This window comes from Haliaeetus leucocephalus, unplaced genomic scaffold (assembly GCF_000737465.1).
Source record: "Haliaeetus leucocephalus isolate CR32 unplaced genomic scaffold, Haliaeetus_leucocephalus-4.0 Scaffold195, whole genome shotgun sequence".
Classification (NCBI taxonomy): domain Eukaryota; kingdom Metazoa; phylum Chordata; class Aves; order Accipitriformes; family Accipitridae; genus Haliaeetus; species Haliaeetus leucocephalus.
Genome location: NW_010972631.1, coordinates 3,976,530 through 3,988,365, shown reverse-complemented (window position 1 = coordinate 3,988,365; position 11,836 = coordinate 3,976,530). Strand labels below are relative to the sequence as shown.

General features: G+C 40.2%; 1 protein-coding gene across 1 annotated transcript; it reads left to right on the top strand.

Moving 5' to 3' along the window:
• Positions 1 to 73: 73 nt before the first annotated feature.
• On the top strand, positions 74 to 1,374 carry TPBG (trophoblast glycoprotein). The gene has a single exon (XM_010565817.1). It carries the CDS (start codon positions 74 to 76, stop codon positions 1,202 to 1,204), a length of 1,131 nt encoding a protein of 376 aa, XP_010564119.1. The 3' UTR covers positions 1,205 to 1,374.
• Positions 1,375 to 11,836: the final 10,462 nt, after the last annotated feature.

Genomic DNA, 11,836 nt, shown 5'->3' with positions numbered 1-11,836 from the left:
GCCTCGCCTCGCCGCCCGAGAGCCGAAGGCGCCCGGAGGGGGGAAAGTTGTACGCGGGGCCGGGCCGGGCGCGATGCCGGGTCGCGGCGCGCTGTGCCTGGGGCTGCTGCTGCACGTCCTGCTGGGCTGCGGCTCGGTGCAGCAGCCCGGCGGCTGCCCGGCCCCCTGCGAGTGCTCGGAGCCGGCCAAGACGGTGAAGTGCGTGAACAGGAACCTGACGGCGGTGCCGCCCGACCTGCCGCCCTACGTGCGCAACCTCTTCATCACCGGCAACCGCCTGGCCCGCCTGCCGGCCGGCGCCTTCCCCGCCCAGCGCCTGCCCGACCTCAGCGCCCTCAACCTCAGCGGCAACCACCTGCGGGTCGTGGAGGCCGGCGCCCTGGCGGCCCTGCCCGCCCTGCGGCAGCTGGACCTCAGCGGCAACCCCCTGGTCTCCCTCAGCCCGCAGGCCTTCGGGGAGGGCGGCAGCCCGCTGGAGGAGCTGGGCCTCCGCGGGGCCGTGCGCGACCGCGGCGTCCTCCTCAGCCTGGGCGCCATGCTGCAGGCCGGGGCCCTGCGCAACCTCAGCCGCCTGGAGCTGGCCGACAACGGGCTGCTGCTGCTGCCCGCCGGCGCCTTCGCGGCCCTGCTGGCCCTGCGGCAGCTGGACCTGGGCGACAGCTCGCTGGTGGGGCTGCGAAACGCCTCCTCACAGGCGCCGGGCCAGCTGCAGGGCCTCAACCTCAGCGACGACTCCCTGGGCCTGCTGAGGAACGGCACCCCGGCCCAGCTGCGCGGAGGCCCGCCCGCCCTCCGGCACATCGGCCCGGCCCGCAACGCCTGGCTCTGCGACTGCGCCGTCGAGGACCTGGTGGCCTGGCTCAAGGAGGGCGACCGGGCGGAGGGCAGAGAAGCCCTGGCCTGCGCCTACCCCGACAAGGTGCTGGGCAAAGCCCTGCTTAAGATCAACGGCTCGGACCTGAACTGCTCCGTGCCTGTAGACCTGCCTTCCCAGCTACAGACTTCGTACGTCTTCCTGGGGATAGTCTTGGCTCTCATCGGGGCCATTTTCCTCCTGGTTTTGTACTTGAACCGAAAAGGCATCAAAAAGTGGATGCACAACATCAGGGATGCCTGTAGGGATCACATGGAGGGCTACCACTACCGCTACGAGATCAACGCAGACCCCCGGTTAACGAACCTCAGCTCCAACTCGGACGTCTGACGAAGCGCCGCCGATGCGGGGCCGCGCGCGGTAGCTGTGCATGAAGAGCAGACTTAACGCTTTACCCTCACGCTTGCTCCCCTCTCCCTGGAGAAATCTCAGACGTGCTTGTAACTCGAGGGGGATACGCCTCCCTTTGATACCAAGCTCATTTTTGTTTTGAGACGCTGGGCAGCTGCGCATGGCGGTGGGCTGTATGTAGGAAACAAGCTGCTGCTTCTTTTCCTCTGTACCTGTCTGTACTCGTGGGAAATTGTTTTCAAGATCTCAAAAGAAAAAAAGGGTCCTCTCTGATGCTCCAAAGGCACCAGAGTTTATAAAAAAATTACCGATGCAGACACCATTCAACAAAAGCTGCCTCAACTTTTTGGGGAAAAAAAAAAAAAAGAAAATGTTCTGTTCGTCTGTGCCAGTTTTGATCTTGTATATCCGAATTGTGATGACAACGATTCCATTTCATAGACTACCTTGAGATTTAAAAAAACAAAGAAACTCCTTTTAACAACTCCTCTGTTACAAAGAAGGAAATCGAACAGTGAGCATGCACAAATACTTTATAGTTTTACATGTTAGGAAACTTATGACCTCAGTAAGTCTCTTACTATTTTGTAAAGTTATTTTTGATTGCAGTTTACGTGAAAAGAGAGGTTTTTTATACAAGCTGCATCTAAACTCCAGCTGAACTGTAGTCTTACAAGAACTGTTGTGTTGAAGTTTGCTGTTTGATGAGAGATGTATGGACATCTAAAATTGTGGATAGCTTTACAGTCTCTGAAGTAATAGCCCTGCAGTAGTAATCTGAATAAAATTTTACACAGATGTGTAGGTTAGAGACATAGATGTTTGACGATGTGGTGCAATATGCTAGGAGAACTACACTGATCAACGACGAGAGCAGTTTCACTTGGCACAAAACCCCCAGTCTACTCTCTCAAGACAACTGCAAAACGTCAAGACAGATGCTAGGGTCCACCTTGCTGGGAAGGTACAAACTGACAGAATTTTCATAAGGTCTTCTCTATGAAATTAAAAAGAAAATAATTCAAATTAAATTGTGGAGTTTGTAAGCTAAAGAAAATTTTACCTGAATGGAATTGTTTATTATAAAAAACCCCCATACTTTCATGTCCTGAACTAAATTAAATGCAGCTCAGTCGTGTAGTCAGCGAGCTTCAGGCTTGTAAATCAATGCAGCACTTATTAAATTGCTTACTGTTTCATTTTAAGCTCTCTGTACTCGTGAAGTTCTGTAGTGATCTACATCGAGTAACTTGATGGAACTTTACATTTATCTTAAAGCTTATAACAGGTGCATTTCAATATTGTGTGTTACTCATGCTTATTACTTGCTTGGGAATGCATTTTCTTGTAAATAGATAAGGCATGCAAAGAAAAACTTCAAAAATGCATCATGTAATATGCAACTCTGAATACATATGAAAAGGTTAGCAAGAACCTTCCAAAGACCACCAATAATTAATGCACTTTTCCTAATCCATTTATAGATTCTTAATGAAAAAAATACACCAGCTGTAGAAGCGTGATGTGAATTGGTATCTATCCGTATATCTGTGGAGCTTTTTCCATGGTTCCTGTTACTTGAAGCTCTTGAGCATCTCTAAAATTTTATGAATTACTGGCTAATTCCCTTTGCTTTTGAAAGTGACAGTTTTCTCATAGATATACACCTTTGGTAAGAGCTCATAAATATAAAATAGTCCTTAAAGTATCAGAAGAAATATAATCTATTTTGGGCATCAGTATTATTCAAATGGTTATTTCTCTCCTTGCAACTTCAGACAAAGCAAGTAGCACAAGTTGGTTCAGACTAATTTTCTATTGCTTTAAATTGGCTTTATTTAATAGCAGTGATTTTTTTTTAATGTGGTTTTGTAACTTTGCCCTCAAAAGTAAAAAAGGAATTAATATTACGTACAGTTAATGGTTTGATAAATCAGTGTATTTTACAATTAAAGTTAGTTAAGTGACAGCCTGTTTCTCCTGCTGTAATTTAAATGTATGAGCAATATCTGATTAACAGCATATCAATTAAGTTTGTGGAGTCTTAAAAAGCAGACTGCTGGTCTGAATGTTAGCTGCACATATTTTAAGAACAGTGTAAAAACCCTGGTGTGAATAACTATTACTGTGCAACTATGCAAACCGTTCATACTTGGTATACATAAGTTAGTTCATGTAAGAAGCAAGAATTTACAACAGCTATGCAGTGTGCTTTGTCGTATTGGTCATTTCAGAGATTACTGACTTACACTTATTTGTACAGTGCCAAGAGGAATAGAGTGTCACCCTTGCTTAAGATGCTCCTGTAATATAATAGATAAAACATGTACAAACCAAGCCATTTCTTGGGCAATTTCTTGGTTTTTGGTAACAGATACTTTGAAGTAACTACAGTAAAAGCAATTATCCGTGATGTGTTAATGTAACAGCCATGCATTTATAGAGCTGCTGTGTAAGGATAGGCAATGACTTTTTTTGCAGTCTTTCAACAATGGACTGAGTATTCGTATAGTAAGCAAGTGTAACTGTTGTACTACACCTATTATTCTAAAGATTATTATTATTATTTTTGTATCGTAGAAAGTCAATGTAATAGAATTTTATTAGATACCTGGCGACGCCTACTTTAAAATAATTTTTGCCATTTGCTTACGTGTGTATTTATTAGGATGTAACAGTTAGCATGTGTCAGTGTTGTGTTGAATAACGTTCTCCTACAGTGTTTGACCAACAGTGAATGCTTTGGTGTTTTGTACGATGCATTATTTGATCTTGAATCCCCTTCCATAAACAGTGCTTGAAATTTGTTTTCCTTTCCTTTTACAAAATAGTTAACAGTGGTACTCAGAAGACATTGAAAAAGTAGCTCCCAAAGTGCTTCAGAACTTGGTTAAAAACTATACATGTAAAATAGCATTAGTTTAAGGGTTCTTCTGAAGCACGTTTTATAATCTTACTCTGCTTTGACACCTGAAATTCCAATTGATTACTAGTTCCAGAGCAGCTTAATTAGCAAGGCTGTTTTATTCATTCATTCTTCAATAAAACACCTGCAGTACTAAATGCCTCTAAAATGTGTTTTGTATACATAAACCCCCAAAGTTCTGCATGACACGGTTGCCATTGATGTTTTGTAGAAAACATCTAGACTGAAGTAGTGGGCAAATCTTCAGGGAAGGCTGCGCAGCTAAGCAGCAGCAAGGATGGTTTGTCCGAACTTCAGCTGCTTTCTTAAAACTAATTTTAGTTGTAATAAGCTTAACATTTTCTTAGAAGAATAGCACAAGGAATTGACATAGTTTTAATATATTTTCCTAAAGTACTTTGGATAAGCGCTGTTGCCAGGTAAGAAACAGAAAATTCCCCAAATCTTTCTTTATCCAAGGTAGCTTTATATTAGATCATCTGACATATTTTTTTCTCTCGGCAAATCATAATATTACCAATAATTTTGACCTCCAAAAAGTGATTTGAAGTTTTGCACAACTGCTTTAAATTTTTTCATTCAGGGTAATTTACCTTTTAAGCACCGGTGACAATCCCCAGTGACATGCCAGCTAGCGAAGCAGTCTGTTCAGACCTGTATGTGGTTGTTGACTGAGATGTCACTGAAGACAGGCATGGCAAAATATTCAAAATAGGACTGCGCTAGGATCCCAACTCTCATTATTCTACCAGCATTTTCCCTGTGGTATACTGTGCTCTTTATGCATCTGCATAATTTCTTCGCCTCATTTTCTCAAGAAATCCATTAAAAGGAGTATCGTGAATCTGTACAGGTAGAGAAATCAGTCCAACTGCACCTGTATTTTGAGGTTTAGTGTCTTCATTTCCCTTTAAGCCTTAACATGAAAAAGAGCCTTTGTCAAAGTAGACAGAATGAAAATTTGATACACACTTTTTCTTTCTCTTTAGCAGCTGAATGTTCAAGAAGAACCATTCATTCTCAGCATATGATGAAGGAAAATAGCATTTGGTAAGAAAAACATTTTGGTTTCAAGCTTCCAAATGACATTTATATTCTGTGAGAGAAGGTGGAAGGGAGAAGCTTATAAAGGAGACGGAGATATTGCTTTGTAACGGGTCAGCACTGGAAATCACAATGCTAGCAATAGGAACAATTGCTGATTGATTCTGTTATGTTCTGGTCATGTTTTATGGATACAGCTCTAATTTCTTCCTGTTGCTATAAATGGAAACATTCTGCTAACAAGCAGAGTCACGTCCTATAATATTTGTAATGCAGGTGTTTCCACTGAAATTTTTGTGGGATATAATAGAAGATTGAATTTAATTCAGCACCTGCTGATTTAATAATGACTAGATCAGGCCCATAACTTAACGCTCCATTTTTGCAAACATGCTGCACACTAGTTGCAAGGACCTTCGCTTGGAATCAGTCAATGAAAGCCCACCAAGGAAGAGAGAAAGCAGTCTGTTGGGGAGTGTAACATTTATTAGATATTTCACACATGCTTAAAAAAGAGACATAAACCATGTGGGAGCAGAGGATCCTTTGCTGATACAGAAGTACGTGTACTCTGCTAGCTTCCCGAGTCAACACAGCAGTAGCAGAAAAGTGGTGCTTTGTACCAATACAGTAAACCTAACAGCACTGCTCTCCCATCTTGAAAAAAAAAGCATCAAGCTTTAAGAATACAGGTTTGCAGTGTAAGTATGTCCTTAAAAAGGGCTTTTGCTTTCTCAACGGTGTTACAATTTCTGTGTTGACACATCCTTGGAAAACCTTGCTATGCCAGAAGTCATCTGTTGCATAGGCAAAGCTTGAAATCAGGTCTTGCATTCCCAATGTTAGCCTAAATAGAAAAAGGGGACTATTAAGAAAATTAAAATGGTACTTTAGACAGTGCATTCGTGTTGCAGTTAATAATTTAATACTTGCAATTATTTATATTTTTCAAAGTATTCACTAGATAGCTTTTCCTTTCTGATGATAGACTAACAGAATAACAGATTTGTGTTTTCCAGTAATTATGCATGAAAGCATCTGAATAAATTAGCAATGTTGTTTGAGTACATACAGTGATGAAAATGTTAGAAATCTTGTGTTCTAGAATGTTTCACTACTCTAGAAATTTTAGATGTGCAAGAAACTGCTGTAACTTTTTCAGACTGAAGTTTTGTTTCTTAATTAAAAATTATTCTTGAAGAAAAACACAATAAAATATTTACCAGATTGCTTATAAATGTTTTATGTTCACCCTGTTGATTTTATTACTGTAAATCCTTACAGATATTGAGGTCTTTGCTAAAGGTGCAGTTGTGTTCTTTTTAGCTCAAAATGATGATTGTGCTGTGAAAAAGCAAATTCCGTCTAGGTAACCTGATTAATTTCTTTAGAATGAAATTTGGTCAGTGAATATAAGGGATTGTGTTTTAATAGTTCTCATTATTTTGGACATAATTTGATAGCTTTTTGGTTTTTAATATAGGCAGTATTGATTTTCAAGTTAGGTGCCGATTCTCAATTTAACAGTAATGGAGTTTCACATTCTTAATGACTAGATCAAACTGTGTGTTTTAAAGTCTTCAAATACATATTTACATAGTGAAATATAGAGGCGCTTTTATGGAAATAAAGGAAATAGTTCCTTTCTTACCGTGAAGGAACTATTAAAGAAAAGTACTGCTGAAACAGAGAATGAGGGGTGAACTCCAGAGAAAAAAGCATACTGATGGCAAACTCTTTTATTCTTACATCTTTTTTAATGCAAATGTTTAGATTGGAAATTCAAAGGGAAGGATGACATTTCATCTTCTCATAGATAGCTAGTGCAGACGTCTGAAATTTTAATAGGATGGAGTAATTTTTGGGGGGCTGTCCCAGGAGCATAGCTGATAACTTGGTTAGTCTTGGGTCTAAGTTGTTTGCTATTACTGTTTTTTTCACATTCTTAGGACACCTAACACAGAAGGATGTTTAGCTTTACATGTGACGGATCAATTTGTCCTAGATTTTATCTTAGGACTGATCTGTCTTAATATCTGTCCACAGGCTACTTCACATATTCCATTTGTTCTAGTAGAAATTTTATCTGTGGCAGAGCCCAGGGTAACTTTACATGAAATCATGGGCATTTATGTAATAAAGAACTCACTTGTCAAATTGACATTATCAAATGTCAAATAGACATTTTAACAGAATGCAGTGTATACTTCATGCTGGCAATGTAAAAGCATCAAGTAACAGTAGTGAAATATTAAAATATGAAAAAAATACCATTTTTTGCAAGAATGCTGTAAGCAGTCATGTACTGACATGACTTTGGGGCATTTGAACAATTGAAGCTTGTTTTGAAGAGGAAAAAGAAGCACTTACTACATCGACAGTTTTCTTCTTCAGGTAGGTGTCTTCATTCATTCTACTTAACAGTTTATGAACAAACAGTAACCGAATCCTACAGATAGTTATAGATTTGAATCCGTTTAAGTCAGTGGCTTTACTCCAGCGCTTTTATGTTTCCATATTTTCAGGGCTGGGTGCTTTTGTTAGCCTGGAGGGGACTGAGAGAGAGCTCTTAAACAGCAGAAAACAAGCATTTTTATTTTACATGTACATATATGCGTTTTACACACACACACACATGAGACCTAAGTGCCTAAACGGAGCAGGTATGCCTCTGAGAAGCATATGTCTTAAGACATGCTTCAGGTTGCTGCACACCTAGTGTGGCCATTAGCAGCAAGGTAACACAAATCGGTGCTGTGTGGCCAAGATTTTCCAAAGCGGCCACAATTTGGGGTTCTGCTTTCAAAGTAGCTTAAAGGGGCTTCATTTTCAAAAGCTGCTGAACACCTTTTGGAAAATTACACTGTTTTTCTTTCAAGGTGAATTGAACTATATGTGGAAAAAACAATTTTCAGTGTGAAAAGGCACGTGTCTGGTATATACTTGAGAGACAATATAAATACTTGTAAGAGCTTTTGAAATTCCCCAGTCTTTGCTCTCTCTGTCATTTCTCAGATTCATTGAGATCTCTGTAACACCATCTATGCAGAATATCCTCCTTCTTCTCCAGCTCACTTATTTAATCATCCCTAATCCAGATGCCTTTTTTTCCATCACCTTTGTATTGTGACCAAGCATGATTACTTCACAGTGGTAAGCAAAGGTAGAATTCCTATGAAACAAGTCATGCATAAAATCAAATGTTGAATGTTTATCACTGAGCATATTAATTAATAAGGTTATATCTGTTGTTAGACTTTCATTCAGGTTTTCCCTTTTCCTGTTTTGTCCCTTTCTGTTTAGTTTTCCAGCATACCAGAAAGCTTCTGTGGTAGCCCAGAGGAACTCTCTTGATTCCAATTTCCAGTAATGGCAAAGGAGATCTTATTTGAGATGATAGTCTAGAAAAAAATTTGCAGAAACAGTGCTCGAACTTTTCTGACAGGATAGTAAAATGTCACTGAAAATAGGTCTGCTGACATATTCTTCATTTGTCAGAAATGCTACATATGCAGAAAGAACTGGAATGCTGAATTTGTGATACTGATACATATGCTGCTTAACGAGTCTGGGAGATTTCTATTACAATAGCTTATGGTACGTCTGCTCCGATTGCTCCTCCCTGCAGCCCTGCACACACCCCAGTATGCTTGAAGAGGACTCAGATGAGTTTAGGACATGCATTCAGCAGATTGTGGTAATTTGTTTATATTATTAATCATATGTGAAGGCCCTTATTTTGGAGCACATAAAGAAATACATTCTAGTACTTGTAATTTTTAACTCAGAAACAAACTAGCTGGCATACGCCTGGTTTCATAACTTATCTGTAAATACAAAAAAAATGCTCTGAATTTGAATTTGCAAGGAACAGATGCCTTTCAGCAAGCTTGAGTGTAAATTCAGCAGGATTTCCAATTTAATCCAGGAAATGATGACACTGAAATTTATTGCAAGCAGAGGAATGACTTGTTCTTCATCGTAGTTATGCGGGCTGTGCCTTTTCCATGAAGCAGTACAAGGTGTTTTATCTCTTAGGTTTCCAGGGAGACAGTCACAATCCAGTAGGGGTTACTGTTGTTCTTAATAAAGCTCTCTAGATTTTGTAGTTTTAGCAATTTTTCAGATCAAAATCGCAGAGATAGCAGATAGGATTTGATAAATGACACTGAGTAACGTGAATTGATGTGACCTATTTCAAACACACAGATGATGCTGTGGTGCACCAGCTTAGAGTAGATGGTACTGGTGCTTTCACCAGCTAGAATCGTTGTTTTAACTGGCAGGAGAAGACTCCAAACTGAGTTTTAGTCACTGTAGAGCACTATACAAACTGTCCTTATGATTTAGCAGTTGATATAGAACATAGGATATCCAAAAGGTTTTGGATATAGGTGTGAAGCACCACCTCTACCACAGCAATTCTACGTTTGTTCATCTATGAGTTGTGTAATAGTTCACAGAAAACTGTATGTCTCCTCTGTGGTTTAGAAGGAAAATTGGAGCAAACAACAACTGGTTAATGTAAATCAAATGAAAAGGCAAAAATCTTCTTTGTCAGAATAATAATAGTTACCAATCGCATTATAGATGAGAATTCAAGAAATTTTGATCACAGAAATATATTGGCTTCACATATTTCTTATCATACTTTCAACACTGTTGTTATACACTGTAAACACAGAAATTTTCAGAGGCAGTGTTCAGTGCAAAGAGACCAATGAATACTATAGAAATGCTGCTGAGGACCCTCCCAATCTCATTTTCCATAATTCTGCCATGTGAAGGGGAGAAGTAGAAAAGGGAAGATCTTTGACAGAACAAACTGTTAAAGAGATGTGGTAGAGCCAAAAATCTGCTGTAATGATAGTCCTTTTTGCTCTCATGGAAGAAGGATGTGGCAGTGTTACTGATGCTGAAGTAGAGGAAGGTATGGTTTCTTTCAAAAGTTTCAGATTATTTAGGTTTATTCAGGGTTTTGCGTTGTTGGAGCCACAGCTAATTCACGCATCAACATTTAATCTAGGTCACCAGAAAAAATCAATGCCAGAATGTGCTATACATTTTCTTCCCATAGTTTTTACACTGCACTCTGTGCCTTTCAATAATGCATGAAGTACTTGTTCTCTCCTTCCCTCCCGAGGGAAGCATGTACACTGGCTGAGGGACAGTGTATGCACCGTCCTGCCATATGTTTCTGAGGGAAGTCATAAGCAAAGTAAAGCACCTTGTACTTAAAGCAGAAGGTTGATTAGCTTTGTGATATTCCCTAATTCCTTGATGAATAAGGTCCTTTGGAAAGCCTGCTGCTTGGAGAAAGTTTTGTCTCCTGTTCAAAAAGCCTTTTGTCTGCTTTGGGAGAAAATGTTAGGTACATTCTTCTCCTCTTTAATGTAGTCCTAAATGTTCATCTTTCCAACAGAATATAACAGTCTTAAAATTTTCTTTTGCATCAGAAAGTAGAACATAAGCTGTCCATAAATTTGGGAGCATGATGAAATCCACAGCAAAATTATTGTTTAGAAACAGTGAAAAAATAAGGAGAAAGATCCTACCAATTAAGTAAGTTGTTAAACTACATCACAGTAAATAGACTCCCTCCATAAGCACCCTGCTTAAGCTTACACCATTGCAGACGTCCACACTGCTCCTAGTAACAGGAGCAACACCCCAAGCAGAAGGCCCAGTGCTATAGTATAGTCAGCTCTCAGGGCAAAGTGTTTCAACGGCAAAATGAGGTTTGCACTTCTGTATTGGGTCCGTTCTGTGAGTTTGCTACCATATTGATTTTTGCAAGAGGTCAGACCATATGCGAAGCTCTCAAATGTGGGTGTCCTAATAGCCTGTGGAGTGGTCTCTCCTCTCTCTCCCAACCTGCCAAATCCTTATCTCAGGGTGCAGAAGACAAGAACTCTCTAACCTGAAGCTGCCAGTCAGCTATGTCTCCTCCTCATTTCATTGCAGGTACAGTTGTATTGCACACGGAGGGTTTATTCCTGACTGCAGTTTCAGTTTATCGAGGCACATGGTACTGCTGTAGCCTGCGTCACCCTCGCCGAGCAGTGTCCCACCCTCCAGCTAAAAGGACATGAATTTTATCCTCTTACCTTCCTGGACACACACAATCTTTGCACCTCAGGGTTGGTTTTAATGTCTTTTCTGCATCAGCCAAAATGTAACATGTGCTGATCTGAGCTTTGCAATTTAAGGGCATGAGGAATACAAGGTAAACTGGAGATGGGCATGCAACTTAGTCGTCTTGTGAATTGCTCTCACAACCTTTAAAAGACAAGGGGAAACATGCCCATACCCTTTTGTTCTCCACCTCATAATGACACAAATAAATAAAATTCATTTTATACATTTTCAATTTTTATATGTACGTGTGTATATATAGAGATGCACATTTATGTAATTTATGTAATACATTTTAAAATTTTAAAATTCTTACAGATTTTGTATATGTACAAAAACTTCCTGTATAGGTGGGATTGGACATGCAGTTCTTGCTGGAAACTAATATTTCAGTTTTACCTCATGTGCAGGCTTTTACAAATAATGCTAATTAAAAGCTATTTATATTTTGGTCACTTCTTTAGATAAAAGAAGTAGAGTCTAATGTTGTAGAACTAATTATTGCA